At 43.5% G+C, this 16,682-nt stretch overlaps 5 protein-coding genes across 9 annotated transcripts in view; 2 read left to right on the forward strand and 3 right to left on the reverse strand.

Annotated features, from left to right (window-relative positions):
- Positions 1-1,700: 1,700 nt before the first annotated feature.
- Positions 1,701-2,705, forward strand: LOC308288836 (uncharacterized protein; the record flags this gene model as incomplete). The annotated part of the gene is made up of 1 exon (XM_080730313.1): positions 1,701-2,705. One exon carries the CDS (start codon positions 1,701-1,703, stop codon positions 2,703-2,705), a length of 1,005 nt encoding a protein of 334 aa, XP_080586439.1.
- A 3,157-nt stretch (positions 2,706-5,862) lies between these two features.
- Positions 5,863-6,504, reverse strand: LOC308288837 (GTP-binding nuclear protein Ran-like; the record flags this gene model as incomplete). Its single annotated transcript, XM_080730314.1, has 1 exon — positions 5,863-6,504. The coding sequence occupies one exon, from the start codon at positions 6,502-6,504 to the stop codon at positions 5,863-5,865; it is 642 nt and encodes a 213-aa protein (XP_080586440.1).
- An 851-nt stretch (positions 6,505-7,355) lies between these two features.
- On the reverse strand, positions 7,356-8,015 carry LOC308288838 (GTP-binding nuclear protein Ran-like; the record flags this gene model as incomplete). Its single annotated transcript, XM_080730315.1, has 1 exon — positions 7,356-8,015. One exon carries the CDS (start codon positions 8,013-8,015, stop codon positions 7,356-7,358), a length of 660 nt encoding a protein of 219 aa, XP_080586441.1.
- A 352-nt stretch (positions 8,016-8,367) lies between these two features.
- Positions 8,368-9,468, forward strand: LOC308288839 (tyrosyl-DNA phosphodiesterase 2-like; the record flags this gene model as incomplete). Its single annotated transcript, XM_080730316.1, has 1 exon — positions 8,368-9,468. The coding sequence occupies one exon, from the start codon at positions 8,368-8,370 to the stop codon at positions 9,466-9,468; it is 1,101 nt and encodes a 366-aa protein (XP_080586442.1).
- A 2,451-nt stretch (positions 9,469-11,919) lies between these two features.
- trpm7 (transient receptor potential cation channel, subfamily M, member 7) overlaps positions 11,920-16,682 on the reverse strand; it is a gene marked incomplete at its 3' end in the record, with an annotated part of 60,440 nt that continues 55,677 nt past the window's right edge. For all 5 annotated transcript variants that reach the window (XM_080730729.1, XM_080730727.1, XM_080730728.1 and 2 more), the window contains 2 exons: positions 15,895-16,001; positions 11,920-13,205 (listed from right to left, as the gene is read on the reverse strand). In XM_080730729.1, coding sequence (XP_080586855.1) covers positions 13,090-13,205; positions 15,895-16,001 — 223 coding nt within the window. The remainder of the gene's footprint in view (positions 13,206-15,894; positions 16,002-16,682) is intronic.

The raw sequence follows: 16,682 nt of genomic DNA on the forward strand, positions 1-16,682 counted from the left end.
GGTATGTTTTGAAGCCTTGAGTAAAATAGATGTTTGATAGTAAGATGCTTGGATGGATAGTAAGCCTATAGTAAGAATAGTCTATAAGTTTAATCTAGCTCTGAGGAAGGCTGAGTGCCTTGAGAAATTGCATCTGAGACGCTTTTTCCCCACTTTGGTGGTATTTGATTTAAGTTGTATTTATAGCTGAGCAGTGAGCACCCACTGCCTAAACTAAGGGCAGCATCCAGGGCAAGCGCATCTGCTTTTCTTTCTTACCTATAGTAAGTACTCAAGTCTTTAGCTAGAGTCCAAGACAAGTCTTGCAGTTGTAATAAGCGTAATATCATCTGATGCATGCAAACCAGTCTACAGAACACTGCATACAGTAGCTATATAACTATGGCATTGAAAACATTAACTTTTAGCATACAGTATCAACATTGATTAGTTGTTTGGTGTGTGATAACTTTAAACAGGCTATTGCAATGCGATATCCCGCAACACACAAGGAAACCATAGCGTTGCTGTCAGACAGAAACCATGTATCTCCATATTTCAACTTTTTTTAATTCCATTCCCCACTTCATTAAAGAGTGTCGTACTAGAATAGTGAAAATAGATTGCCTTTTTTCACTATTTCATTCCTAAAGGAGGTATTTTGTTTTTGGAAAGAAGCCCATCACAACCATGCCTTTGTCTAATTAAGAATGTTGCCATCAGCAACTAACAACAACTAAACGAATTTATACACATGCTGTTTTCCTTCAAATTATATAATTTTAATATTAATGTCAATTATCAGTAATTTACCTATTGGCTTGGCACTGGACATTTTTTTGATTTGTTGTAGATCAGTAAACCAGTATGAACATGGAAGATTAGATTAGGTTGCTAACATATGTAGCAAACCCCATCTCTAACCACAAGGTTATGAGACGAACTGGTTCCAAGCTATAATATTGCAGGCTATATCACTATTATTTTCTGAGTCTGATGGATGGATACCTCTAACTAGTTGGAAAACGTCTGTCGGGGTACCGCCAGAATCGTTCAAATTCTCTCTCTTGTATGGCTTAAAATATCAAACAGTTTCACCGTACAAGACATTTTGTACCTTTTGTACTTGGGTACAATGATGACATTACCAGGGAACTCCATATTTGGGCATCTTCATACTTGGGCAAGGCTGACATGTAACTCCATTTTTGGGCATGCCATTGGTCTAATCATGGATCGCCTAGGAAATGCATTGCATAATATTAGATAACAGTGCATATATGGGCATGGCTGGTGATGTAGATGTGCATATATGGGCATGGCTGGTGATGTCATGACATGAACGGTATTATAAACTCAGTATTTAAACTCTACCCCCAACCTCAAAGCCTGCAGACGAAAACAGACATTCAACGTAAGACCAGTCAGAATATCATTCTGTAAAGGATTTCAACAGAGCAAAGCGGCATCCCAGGGTTTACAAACTGTGAAACAGCTTGCTGAAACTCACACCTGAATTTAACCTTCCACTTAATAATACATTAATCAGAAGCCAGTCTGTGTTCGCCATGCTGAAGCCATCACCTTCTTTTGATGCCTTAGATTCAACTAAGGATTGTGACTGTGAAACCCCCATGACCCCCTTTGGTGATACTAAAACCAAGGATTATTCATGTGGGACAGAGCACAACACCCCCCAATACACCTCCCTTCACTCCACAATGACCTCCACCCTGGGTGACGCTGGGACAGGGGACAGCAACATCTACATGACCCAACATCAGAACGGAAGGGGCACCTCTAAGCTATTTCCACCTCAAGCAGTAGGGGACTCCACCACTACTACTGCTGCTCGGACATTTCACCCCCAGGCAGTAGGGGGCTCCCCAGCTGGGATGGAGGATAATATCTATCTGACTCAGCAGAAGAATGACAGGAACACTCCCCAACTGCTATTTCCCCCTTATGCAGTAGGGGGCTCCATCCCTAATGCTCAGCTATTTCACTCTCAGACAGTAGGGGGCTCCACCACCACTACTACCGCCGCCGCATTGCCAGGGAACAATACCCATAGGGGTATGAGCTACACTGTGACCCCCATCACACCCGCCACGGCAGTTTCGAAGGGCATCTCTGGATCTGGAATCCGACCAACAGTACAGAACATCGTAGCTACAGTGAACCTAGGCTGCAAGCTGGATCTGAAGCTCATCGTCCAGAAAGCCAGGAACGCCGAGTACAATCCCAAACGATTCGGCGCCGTCATCATGAGAATACGAGAGCCCAGGACCACCGCGCTGATCTTCAGCTCTGGGAAGATGGTGTGCACTGGAGCCACAAGTGAGGAGCAGTCCAGGCTGGCGTCGAGGAAGTTCGCCCGCACTGTGCAAAAGCTGGGGTTCCCCGCCGCTAAGTTCCTGGACTTTAAGATCCAGAACATGGTTGCAAGCTGCGACGTGAGGTTCCCAGTGAGGCTGGAGACACTGTACATCAAGCACCAGCGGTTCAGCCAATACGATCCTGAGTCTTTTCCGGGGCTGGTCTATAAAATGATAAATCCCAGAATTAACCTCCTCATATTTGTGTCTGGAAAGGTTGTGTTGACGGGCGCCAAGGCCAGAGAAGACATCAACCAGGCGTTTGAGAACATCTACCCTATCCTGAAGTCCTTCGAGAAAACCTTGAAGAGAGAGAGTTCAACAGGGTGTGAAACCGGTAAGAAGTAAACCAGTCGGGTCCGTGCTAGTCTAGACAACTATTCCACAATCTCTGAATGCTATAGAGTCTGGAACTTCACCTAAATCCGAGGCGGGAAGCTGGCATCTGTTCGTCATTTCAGCTTATGAAATTTGCACGACTGTAAAGACGAAATGGAAGTGGGGAGGAGGCTTCACATCCGCTTCATCATTTTCAGAGCTTCTGTGCTCCAGACTGTCTGGAAGAATTTGAAAATTGTGGCGGGCAACAGTCTGGCCATGCGAGAGTATGTCTGTGCAGAGGATCCAACCCCAGTCAGCCTGTTTTGTGCTTCAAGTCAACTACAGTATACTGTAGAGGTTGAACCTCAGAGAACACAGCATCCGAGCCTGAGAAGACCGCAGAACACATAATCACCACCTGTATATACATACAGAAATCACTTGTCATACTAAAACGTATCACCTCTTGCCCATACATGGAGATCACCATTTGTTCTTGCCCCTTTTATGCTAATCCACACACCCCCAAAGCTGATTGGTTGAAACAAAATACCCATATATGGAGATCCTAAACCTTCCCAGGTAGGTCGTCATAGTGCATATACTACCTGTTGACAGCAGTGACTGCACGGCTTTGCTGAACACCTTTTGCATACAGTAGTACTGTATGGCAACGCCTGAAGTTGATCCAGGAACCAAAAAAGGTCCAAATAGATCTTTACAAATTCTCAGTATTCTGAACTGGTCCTCACTAATAATGGGCTCTTCTGAAATATGAGACCAGTATGTTTTACCAGAACTGTATAGGTCAAGTTTATTCTTCTAGGCCCTGCCTTTGTACTGACAGTCAATGAGGAGCAGCGTTCTTGGTGACATCACCACCTACAAGTGCGACCTGATATAAATAACAAGATGTTATATGAGACCAGTATGTCATACCAAAACGTTATAGGAAGGTTATTATTCTCCTCAAAGACATTACCAACAGTAAAAGGCAGGGCCTTTAGCCAATGAGGGAGCAGCGTCCTTGATCACCACCACTACGCTGACCAGTATGTTATGCCGAAACTTAATAGGTCAAGTTTATTCTCCTCAAAACAATGACCGACAAAGGCAGGGCCCTTAGCCAATGAGGAGCAGCCAAAGGGTAGATCTTTGTGCCCATACATGGCGTTCCATGCGAGCCCACACTGTTTTGTAGTAGGAACAGTATTTCTAGTGCTCATTATAAGATTGACAGTTCACACATTATGTGTGTTCTGAACTGGTCCTCACTATAACCTTACTCTAATGATATCATTGTTATATCATTTCACATCGGTAAATTGTCTTCCATTTTAGCAGAACTAACCCTAACCTCTGATGAGAATTAGCAGGAAAAAAAAAGATGATAAATGATATCCACTGCACAGATAATGCAGTTTACCAAAGCCCTGTTAGTCAGCATGAGCTGCTACCACCTCTCACGACGAGGACGTAGGGTTGGACTTTGAGAGGCAACATTTTATTTGTATTTTATCTTTGTTTTAGTTTTTGTTGCTAACCCACTGTTAAGTCAACAGATATGGGACTAACAGTTCACATGGAGCTCAAATCTCCTGCCCAGTTGGCTAGCTGCTTTTATTGATTATTTAGCCAATTTATTGTACCAAATGCACGTTCTCATTTATTTTCAATCCTTTCAGTAGTCATTGTACAGGATTTTTCAAGTTGGTCCTCCTGGCATCTTAGCCACCTAGCAAAAAATAATGTGCCTAATGGCACCAGCAACAACAAGCAACAAAAATAACACAAAAATAAAAAATCGCACCTGTGCAAAGCAAGCGGTGCAAACAGGACATATATCCCTTGGATGGGCCGTTTTGTCCGTGACATCAGTTACTTTATGTGTATGAGCATGGATCTCCATATATGGAGATAAATAAAAATAAGTAAGCGGTGAAAACACAACACACGTGGTGCATATCTCCCTGTATGGGCCGTTCTGTCCGTGACTTCAGTTACTTTATGTGTATGAGCATGGATCCGTACTAAAACATGGAAATGTATGAGCGGTTTTCACCTCTCAAAAAGGTCCATTTTCAAATGGCTTTTAAACGTAAACCTGTACACTCATTTAATTAACTCTGAGGAAGGAAGTTTACTGCATAGATTGGGGTCTGTGGGTTGATGCACTTGATGTCCAAAGGGACCTGTAACATTTGGTTCCATTTGAAATTTGGGGACATAGGGGAGGGACTGAGTAGTGTACATTTGAGTCCCAAAGATATTTGTTCACTTTCTTAGTTACAAATTGTACCCGTTGTGAGAGAAAGGTGACATGGAAGCAGTGAGACGTCTCACATGACAGGATAGCACTGACAGTACCACTTACAACACCTAAATAATGTAAACTTTCTCTTTCTCTTCAAAGAGTGCATAATAACACATTGCCAGGTGTGTTTGTAATTACCCTGCACCACACCTGCAACCCACAACTTCATGTCAGTAGCATGGTGGTGTGTGTTTATTATCCTTGGGTTGAGGGGGAAAAAAAAAAGTTTGGTGAGGATTGAGGAAGTTTGCTTACTTGGGACTGTCCTGAGTAGGACTCCTTCTGAATATTGTAGTCCTTCGTTGTTGTAGTCATAGAGGGTGCGGCTTATCTTCCAGATGTGTTGCGGCAAAGATGCTGGTCAGGGGTTATAACCGTCTGTAGATCTTTTTCATTTCTGGGACCACAATCTACACTACAGTGAGTGATCATTTTTTTTAGTGCTAACCGCTCCTACAACTGGCTTTGTCTGTATGTACGTACAGTATGTACCTCCCGCCCCATCGCACATGGCCAAGCTTCACGGGACGCTTAATGAACTTAACCCATAAATAGTACAGCTCACTTCACACTGGGTGTGATTTCTTTTACCCACAAGGCAATTTCAATATTTTCAAGCTGCTTTGTGGCCTGAAAATCTCAATTTATGGGCATGTTACAGTTATGAACTCCAATGCACACCCACAAGCCAATTTTAATCTTCTTTCGTGTATCATCGTCCTTGATGTTTGGTTGGCGACGTTTTATTTCACAAGATTTCTTGTTACTTAGGGGAGGCCATGGGGCTGGCTGTCGTCTTCTCACCCTTGCTGTCGGCCAATTCTTTAAAAAAAGATAGGAAGAAATTACTTGCCAATGGTGGGTAACATCTTAGAAGAGGTCATTATCCTCTTCGTCTGGGAGCGCCGTTTCTGATGCAAGTTTGAGTTCCTGCTCGCACCGCGCCATGTCGTTGGGATCCATTTCGAACTCTGGGGGGGCCAGGGCAGGCATCTCCACAAACTCCAGGTTTGGGTCACCCGCCAACTTCCTCACCAGCCACAGGAACGGCTTCTCAAAGTTGTAGTTGCTCTTGGCCGAGATGTCGTAGTACTGCAGGTTCTTCTTGCGGTGGAAGATGATGCTCTTAGCTTTGACCTTCCTGTCTTTGATGTCCACTTTGTTGCCACAGAGGACGATGGGAATGTTCTCACAAACGCGCACCAGATCACGGTGCCAATTGGGAACATTCTTGTAGGTGACTCGAGATGTGACATCGAACATGATGATGGCACACTGGGCTTGAATGTAGTAGCCATCCCTGAGGCCTCCATACTTCTCCTGACCAGCAGTGTCCCAACAGTTGAACGTGATGACTCCTCTGTTGGTGTGGAATTTCAGTGGATGCACCTCCACTCCGAGCGTGGCTATGTACTTCTTCTCAAACTCTCCGGTCAAGTGCCTCTTTACAAAAGTGGTCTTTCCCGTACCACCATCTCCCACCAACACAAGCTTGAACTGGACTGTAGCCATTGCCGTCTTTGTCACTGATAACTGGTCGTTGCACACAATTGCTAAATGCACCAATACTCAAAGATTTTTATATTAGAGCTTAGCGGTGATGTCGCAGTTGGTTCAGACCTTGACTTGTGATTGGCTGAGAGGCGCTGTCATTGTCTCCAAATATAGAAATGCAGAATTCAGAGTGCAGAAAAAACGTGCATCAGCCAATCACAAGTCCACAATCTACACTGTGAAATTCAGTCTTCATTTTTTGAGCGCTCTGGCTTTGTCCCACCCCATTCCACATGGCCAAGCATTGCAGGATGCTTAATGAAATTAGCTCATAAATAGCACCGCTGACTTCACACTAGGTGTGATTTTTTTTACCCATAAGGCAATTTCAATATGTTCAGGCTGCTTTACGGCCTGAGAATCTTCATATATGGGCATGTTACTCTTGTTGTGGGCTCGCCTGAAAGGCGAGAACACTGTTATCTTCATTATTTATATAGTGAGTTCCATCGCAGACAGAACAAAGGCAGGGCCCTTAGCCAATGAGGTGCAATTGAGTTGCGGAAAAAGAAAATCTGGGGGTGGGGCCTCTGTCAGTTGGAGTATTGGTTGAGCTTCACATGACAGTAAGCACGCTGCAGAATATAGTCACAAGCGAGCCCACACTGTTTCGTATTTCTAGTTTTAATTAGGCTATAAATATTTCTTTTGCCCACAAGGCAATTTCAATATTTTCAGGCTGCTTCGCGGCCTGAAAATCTCCATTTATGGGCTAGTTACGCTTAAGAATTCCAATGTCCACCCATAAGCCAGTTCTAATGAAGAAATGGGGGGGAAACTTCAACACAGAAGGCACATTGGGTAACAACTCAGAGGTCATTGTCCTCTTCTTCGTCTGGGAGCGCTGTTTCAGCTGCAAGTTTGAGTTCCTGCTCGTTCCGCGCTGCGTCGTTGGGATCCATTTTGATCTCTGGGGGGGCCAGGGCAGGCATCTCCACAAAGTCCAGGTTTGGATCACCCGCCAACTTCCTTACCAGGCACAGGAACGGCTTCTCAAAGTTGTAGTTGCTCTTGGCCGAGATGTCGTAGTACGGCAGGTTCTTCTTGCGGTGGAAGGTGATGGTCTTAGCTTTGACCTTCCTGTCTTTGATGTCCACTTTGTTGCCACAGAGGACGATGGGAATGTTCTCACAAACGCGCACCAGATCACGGTGCCAGTTGGGAACATTTTTGTAGGTGACTCGAGATGTGACATCGAACATAATGATGGCACACTGGGCTTGAATGTAGTAGCCATCCCTGAGGCCTCCATACTTCTCCTGACCAGCCGTGTCCCAAACGTTGAACGTGATGACTCCTCTGTTGGTGTGGAATTTCAGTGGATGCACCTCCACTCCAATTGTGGCTAAGTACTTCTTCTCAAACTCTCCGGTCAAGTGCCTCTTTACAAAAGTGGTCTTTCCCGTACCACCATCTCCCACCAACACAAGCTTGAACTGGGCTGCTGGTTCACCGTACATTGTAGCCATTGCTGTCTTTATCGTTGTCGCACACAAACGCTAAATGCGTCAATACTCAATGCCTTTTATATTAGAGCTTAGCGGTGATGTCAGACCTTGACTAGGGATAGGCTGAGAGGCATTGGCATTGTCTCCTAATATAGAAATGCAGAATTCAGAGTGCAGAAAAACGTGCATTAGCCAATTCCAAGTCAAGGTCTGAACTAAATGTGACATCACTGCTAAGCTCTAATGATGTCGCAGTTACTTCAGACCTTGACTTGGGATTGGCTGAGAGGCGTTGTCATTTTCTCAAAATATAGAAATGCAGAATTCAGGGTGTGGAAAAACATGCACCAGTAAAAACTTGGTGAAAGCTACAATGAGCAGCCTGCCCGAAACTCATAAACGAGCCTTTTCTGGTATAGAACAAACCAGGACTCAACTGTGTGAAGAGTTTGCTACTGTAACAGGTTCTGACGGCGCTGTGGCTCAATGCTATCTGGCTGAAAATGATTGGGAGATGGAGAGAGCATTGAACTCGTTCTATGAGGCTGACCTGGAGACAGTATTTGCCATAGAAGAGTCCCCAGAGAGAAGAGACCCCGGCCACCAAAACAAAAGGAGGAAAACTGACACCAGTGCTAAGGCGAACTTAGTTGATCCAACGGAGGAACCAACTTGCTCCAGCAAAACAGAAGCTAACCAGCAGTCCCCAGAGAAAGATGACAAACTGTCCCTAATCTCCTGGAATGTGGATGGACTTGACACAGATCTACACGACCGCGCCAGAGGCTTGTGTTCATATTTAGTTTTGTACACCCCAGATGTGGTGTTTTTGCAAGAGCTCGTTCCACCCTACGTCCAGTACCTGAAGAAACGAGCCGTCGGCTACTTGCTCATCGAAGGCGGTGAGGAGGGTTACTTCACTGGGATGATGCTGAAGAAATCCCGCGTCAAACTGCTGCAGAGCACTGTCGTCCCTTACCCGACCACCCAGATGATGAGGAACCTGCTGGTGGCTCGGGTGACGTTCAGAGGGCTGGACCTGTGTCTGATGACATCCCACTTTGAGAGCTGCAAGGCCCATGCGGAGGAGAGGATGAAACAGTTGCAGCTGGTTCTGCGGAGGATGGCCGAGGTGCCCGATAACATCACAGTGCTGTTCGGCGGGGACACCAACCTGAGAGACACAGAGGTGCGCAAGGTGGGACTGCCACACGGCGTGTGCGACATATGGGAGCAGTTAGGCAGGCAGGAGCACTGCCGTTACACCTGGGACACCCAGGCCAACAGCAACCTGGCCGCACCGTACAGCTGTCGCTGCCGATTTGACCGTGTATACCTGAGGGCGGCTACTGGGGGGGACGTGGCCCCCTTCAACATGGCTTTGATTGGCCTAGAGAAGCTGGACTGTGGTCGTTACACTAGTGATCATTGGGGAATATACGTTCAGTTCACCATTAGCATTGGTGGACAGTAACAAAACATTTACTTGAGTAATGTATTTAATGCAATTTTGTTGAGTATCTGTACTTTACTCCCCAGAGGACCCCATTGCACAGAAATAATGAATGAAAACTTGAGCTATATTTCAAAAATAGTGAAAATAGCTGATCTATCGCATTGCGACTGGTTGTGATTGGTTTGTGCTCTGTATACTGTAGGTGGAACATAGACAAAAAAAATCACACCTAGTGTGATGTGAGCGGTGCTATTTATGATTTGATTTCATTAAGTGTCCAGCAAAGCTTGGCCAATGTGACCCTGGCAAGGTGTATAACAAACTTTGAGCACTTTGTGCCAAGATGTAGATCAGATGTAGGACACGCTTCAGAGCCCGGACAACAAACTTTGAGAGCTTTGTGCCAAGATGTAGGCCAGATGTAGGCGATGCTTCAGAGCCAGACAAAGCCAGATGTTGGAGCTTAACTCCTTCCAGGAGGACCGCTAGAAAATATGGAATAAGGGAACGTCACGTGACCCATTGGTTTCTACAGACCCGTTTTGAAGCCACATTTTTGATAGCCTCGGAAACCCAGGCTTATTTATTTGGCGATCGGAAGAAAAATAAGCCTGGGGGATCGCGTTAAAATCACTGTTGGAGGAAGTGTAGAATTTCCCTAAACAAAGAATGCAGAGGGGCGTCGCACCGAATTCGTTGACGTCATGACGCAGCAGGGTTCTCTGCGCTGGTGCACCGATGATAAACTTAAGTGAAACATTGTTTTCTCACCCAACAGTATACAAACCAACATAACGTTTATATATCTGCACATTTCTAAAGTGACAATTTAAGAACTTTTTAATACATCTAAAATACCTCTTTTAATACCCGACAAATTAAACATTGGACAAATTGTCAAATATTAGAGGCAGACATTTTTAAAATAGCCGATCTGCTATTTTCACAATAGAACTGTTATACAAAATGTAACGCCTCAACTCTTAGTGCTCGTCAGGGTGGGGGTCCCCAGTTAAAATATGATTATTTTGGGGGTTGCAGTCTGAAAAGGTTGAGAACCACTGGGTTACAAAGGAAGTAAACGGAGCAGGAAGTGGTCACAGAGAAATGGGTTGTTCCAGCCAAAAAAAATGCTGATCCGGGATCCCGGTTCCTAGGCTCTAGGTAGGAAAACAGTCTCCACTGCCGGGTCTCTTGGAACTATAAATAGACGATTCATAAAGAAAAAAAGTAACTTTGGAGCGGACGAAATAAGCACTTTTGGGAGACTAGCACAAGCCCCATTTTAGCTGTGAGGGGGGGTCGGGCGGGAGATCTCAGAAAAAAGGCAACAATGACAGAAATCCACCAAACCAGGTAGGAAGATACAGTATATGAAAAAAGGCACATTTAGGGGGGGAAATGTTTTGGTCTGAACGCCTCCTTTAATGCCGCCGACCATATGACTGGATTTGATAACATTTACGTATTTGTTTTTTTCACCTCCTCCAGGCCGGAGGTTATGTTTTTTTGTCTGTTGTGATGAACAATGTGAAGTGTTTCGAATTTGTAGATCTGCACTTTTTCCTATTGGTTGTATGACAAAGTATAATAGGTAATAATACTAGTAAGACGCCTGAGGGCGACATGCGACCTCGCCGCACCAATTCTTGGCTATCTGGCCAGTGATGTATATCAGACCAGTTACCCAATCTCAACAGTGCCTGTTGAGATTGGCAGAACATGCCCATATATGGGCATTACCAAATATGGGCATTCCCAGATATGCCCTTAATATTGATGACATAGGGACAGGGATCTCCATATATGGGCATAGAACGGACAAGGACGTAATTAATTTGCAAGTGGGATCTGGGAATGGCCATATATGGGCATGTCAGAACATGCCCATATATGGGCACTCCCAGATATGCCCTTAATATTGATGACACCGGGACAGGGATCTACATATGGGCATAAAATGGACAAGGATGTAATTAATTTGCAAGCGTGATCTGGGAATGCCGCTATATGGGCATGTTTTGACATCACATTGTCGACTATATATGGGCATAACATATATGGGCATAAAAGGGACATGAAGCCAGAGTGTGATGTCAGAGCAGCAAACCCATTCTGTTAAGAGTGGTACCCCTACATCAGTGACATCAGAGCATGATGTCAGAGTGATGTCACAGTGACAAGGGAACCAATAGACTCAAAATGTGTACTGACTGAAGGAAGGACTGACACAGACGGAGACAAACTGCGACATTTCTCATGGTATACTGCGACATTTCTCATGGTATACTGCGACATTTCTCATGGTATACTGCGACATTTCTCATGGTATACTGCGACATTTCTCATGGTATTAACAAGAACAGAAATAGCTTTACACTTGGGCAGGCCTTGAGAACACCAACAGATCTTTTCATTTTGAAAGCATTTTATTAGTTTAAAATGATATAGTACAAAATGTATACACCAATACCCTTACGTTTCTCAGTTCCCCTGCATAAAATATTTCGATCTGTTCAGCTCGTGCCACATATTAGTATCTATAAGATACATTAGATTGTAATTTGCTCATACACACTAGTTGATGACAAAGATATGGCAATAGTACCTTTGTAACATTAAAAACTTATCAGCAATTTTTGGGTGGACACATTTCAAGACTTCAATACAATAAAATTATACATTGTACTGTAAAAGTTGCATTGCAATCTGCCCATATTTTACAATATTTTCAAATTCATGTATATCTTTTCATTGAGTATCAACAAAAAAAAAAAAGGTAATGATACATGTTTTTTTTTATACATTTATAAAAATGATGTGTGAATGTCAGCAGGCTTTTCCCTTTTTAGTACCTGCTGTAACAGCGTTGACATACAAACACCGGTTCCCAACGCCTGGTCCGGGGTCCCACTAGGGGTCTAACCGTGTACAAATGGAAATCGTTTTAAATCTTTGGGACCCCAAACTACACAATAAACATTCTCAGTGTTTATTTAACTCTGAGAGTGTACAAATCCACTTGTACACTCTCAAGAGTTACAGACCCCGTAAGGTTCTATTTGGACCCCCTGCTGGTCTGCGGATCCAAGGCTGAAAACCAGTGACACATAGGTTTTTTTTTTTTACTTATTGTATTTTTTTTTACAAGGCAACTTTTCATAAATCAATCCTAATAAATACCAGACCCCTCTCCATAGTGATAGTGTACCTGTTTATAAACATTTCATAGATATATATATTTATATATATAATATACTCATAACATATAAACTTGTAAAAAATATCTTTTAAAACTTCTTTTCCTTCCTAATATGACATATAAAGTGGTGAGGGTAGTTGTGATTTGTGTGATTGACAGCATCTGACCGGACCAATAGCCGATCTACATGCTCACAACGCCTCGCAACGCGAGGCGTTGTGAGCATGTAGATCTGCTATTTTCACAAGAAAAACAAAAGAAAAAAAACAAAAGTAACAATAGGCATGCATCATCCGTTTCCAAGGAAACACAGGGTGTGTGGCTCTTCCAGTTGATTGGCTGTGGCATTTCGCACTTTAGCTACCTCGTCCAATGGGGGCTTTGTGACCAAAACGGTGTCGTGAATAATTAACCTCTTCCCGTCAAGCCCCAACCAATCACAGCATGAGTCTCATTGACTGGCGGGACTCCTTGACCCCGCCCCCAGGGTCATGGGGGGGGTCGTCTTGGGGGAAGGTCACCTTGTCCGGCGTGTATTCGTTCCGCTTCAGATCTAGAACAGCACAGAGGAAGATTGGATGTAGTTAAGATGTAAGGGCTTTGCAAAACTGACGATTCCACTTTTTTTAAAGAAACCAATGATTCTCTATGATGCTCCGAATTTGCTGTGCGGCAAACCCATTGCACACCAAATCCAATGCGTTTTAATCATGCAGCAAACGAATACAAAATTAAAAATAAACACAACAAGCCTGTGTGCAAATCTCTTTAGCTCTCGTTAACACTTTTCAAATGGTTCAATATGTATAAAACCCACTGACAAAGCCAATCTACAAGCTCACAACAGGTGTTGTGAGCTTGCCCTGTGAGCTTGTAGATTGGCTGCGGAAGTTTGGATGCTGTTTTTGCATCCTTACTTGCAATATAGTACTATACTAGAGTGTTTTTTTTTTTTTTTTTTGGCCAGGCGTTTGGCGCCCCCCAGAGCTTGGTGCCCTGGGCTGCAGCCTCTAAAGCAGGGGTTGGCAAACTTTTTGACATGAAGTGCCATGCTTTCATTTTCTTGATAGTCAGTGTGCCATGTCAACGTGAAGTTTCATTTTGACACATATGCTATAGAAATATTATCTTTCACATCAGGATGTAATGATCATTAAGACTCCGAGCAATAACCCACCTATCTCCCAGTTTGAATGAATGTAGAATTATGTGCAGGATGTAATTTGTATATAGATATAAGGATACTAAGCTTTTTTAGAATAATAATAAATAAATAAAAACTCACACTTATGCCAGTGATCACCCTCCCCTGTGCCAATGTTGGCACCCGTGCCAAAGGTTGCCTACCCCTGCTCTAAAGCCTGTGCATTACGCCTGGCCACATTACCACGGGAAGTAGGGGTGCTGGGGGGGTGGGGGGTGCCGTTTTCGGCAAGCGACGCAATCATAATCAAAGTACCGAGTCATGCTTCAGTGTCAGAGTGTAACACGTTACACATGTTTAGAAATCAACATTTCAAACCACCTAGGACAGACGGACACATGGACTTGGATCATGACTCAACTTTAGGCCCTGTTTGTGCTTGGTTACATTTTCTGCCATGTTGTGTTAAAACACACTTTTTGCTACTACTCCTCGAGGTTCTGTCCAAAACTCACAATTGGTCACATATTATCTCGGGGGTCATGTGATCAAGCTGTATGAGTTAAGATATGACCCAACGTTTGAGGGCCCTGGGTAAGCACCCCGGCTGGCGGAGACCTGAACTCCGAGGAGCAGGCTTTTCTAGTTCCATGTTTCTTTTTTTTTTTACTGCTCACACTGAAAAGATTTTGTGACAAGGAATCCATACAATATTTGTAGCCTGGCGTTGCTCAAACTAATTCCTCACTGCGCGTCGGATATTAGTCTGGACTCGCGAGCAGAATTTTCATTTCCAAGGGGTGGGTTAAAAAAATGGCTCTGGACACGATTGGTTAGACCAGACCAATGCTGGGCCCTGATTGGTCCCCCAAATCTTTGTGGGACGGAAATGGATTCACAATTGATTGGTCTCGTTCCAGGCTACAATATTTGTGCTGTTAAAAATGTTTTTTTTTTTTTTTAAGTCCCCGGACCGCACACTGAGAACCCTTGCATTAGACCACGGACCACATCTGAAGGGCTTTGTACACAGGACTGTTGCGTTTCTTTCCGTTTGCTGCATGATTAAAACATTATTTTGGATTTGGTGTGCAAGTCTGTGTGGAATCCACACTGCGGATCCAAAGAGGAGTCATAAAAGGAGTCAATGAGTTTTTACTGCATGCGACAAGACGCACAAATCGAACTGGGTTCAATCGGGAAAAAAATGCACAGCCGCAGCCACCTGCCGCATGGCAAATTCGGAGCCGGTGTGCATGAGGTCATAGAGAATCATTGTTTTCTTTAAAAAAATGGAATCGTCCGTTTTTTCCGTGCGAGTGTGCACTCTCAGAGTTACAGCCCCATAAGCTCACAACACGCCGCTTCGCGCCGCGTTGTGAGACATCGGCTATTTTCACTACTTCTTAAACTAATTTTGTTGTCCAATTTATGGAATTTCTTGGATTATTTATTTATTTATTAATGAAATTACTTAGAACAATCATTGTATTTTTTCTTATTTTGGGGAATGTTTTTTGAAAATGTTTTGAAATAATAATTAAAAGCACAGGTCCTGTAAGAGCCTTAATGGGATAATGTCACGATGACCTTATTTGCCCTTGATCTTAGTCAACTTGACCTGACTTTTCTTTGAAGTTAATTGTATCCAATTATTATGCAGCAGTGTGTAATTTTTTGATGATCATGTGCAGCAGTGTACTGTAATGATTGTTCTGTGTGGATTGGCCTGTCTTTAAGTGAGTGCTTGTGATTGGTGCTCTTTTATTGATGTGTTTGGTGTATGTTCTTTTCTCTGTTAAGTTTGGTCAGAACAGTGAAGCTAAGAGAGAGAGAGAGAGAGCACATATTTCTTTTACCACGTCCACGTGTCCAAGAGACACATGTAAACTGTACTACTTTTCTTGCCTTTATTTCAGTAAAGAGTCTACGTTTACAAAGTGCGTCATTATTTTTGTGCTCAAGAGTTTTGGAAACTTTAGACATTACAGGTCCCATAAAAATGTGTCTGCGACCCACAAATGGGTCCCGACCAAGTGTTCATCTGTTGGGCTTTCAACACTGGAATTAGCTCAGAAGCACATGGAATGCCCCTCACCTGGAAGTTTGAGCTTCCTGCAGCAGGAGTTGCAGTGGTGTTTCGCACGGAAGTTCCTGATGGCGTCGTCTCCCAGATTGGCAGGCCCAAAGATCATGTCATATGACCTGCACAGCATCAATCAACACAACACTACTTTAATAGTAGCAAAACAATCATCGTTAAATAAATTAAATTATACAACAGTTAGTTCTGACGAAGCAATCTGATTGGTTCAAATAGCCATCTACCCGTGGTAATATTGAGCATCATGTGTAGACCCTCCAGAAAAACGCGGGCAAAAATCCTTGATTTTGCGGGCAAAAATCCTTGATTATGCGGTGAATTATGCGGGTTTTTTATGTGAATTTATGCGGTGAAAATGCGGAACTATGCGACATATGCGGGAACTTGTGAACGTTGCGAGAAAATGGGAAATTATGCGAAATATGCAGGAACTTTTTTTAATGTACAGTTTGTTACAGTATTTTATACAGTGTATATATATAGCCTATATCAGACTTCGCGCTAGGATTTTAAACTGCCGGTCACCGTGACCGCCATGATTAAAATTTACCGGACATCTGAAGAAAATACCAGGCATAATCATTTTAATGCATAAATTACAAGCAGGTGCACAAACAGCCAATAGCAACAGTTAAAGTATTAGGCCTACTGCATTGAATGGGACTGAAAACGAATTGAATGAAAAAGTAGGCTAAAAAGAAAAGAAAAAAAAAACACTTCAATCTTGCATAAGGGAATTAATTATATTGGACTAATCGCGCAGGCTGTCTGCATGTGGCACA

This window comes from Nannobrachium achirus, assembly GCF_963921795.1.
Source record: "Nannobrachium achirus genome assembly, chromosome: 7".
In the NCBI taxonomy this organism is placed as follows: domain Eukaryota; kingdom Metazoa; phylum Chordata; class Actinopteri; order Myctophiformes; family Myctophidae; genus Nannobrachium; species Nannobrachium achirus.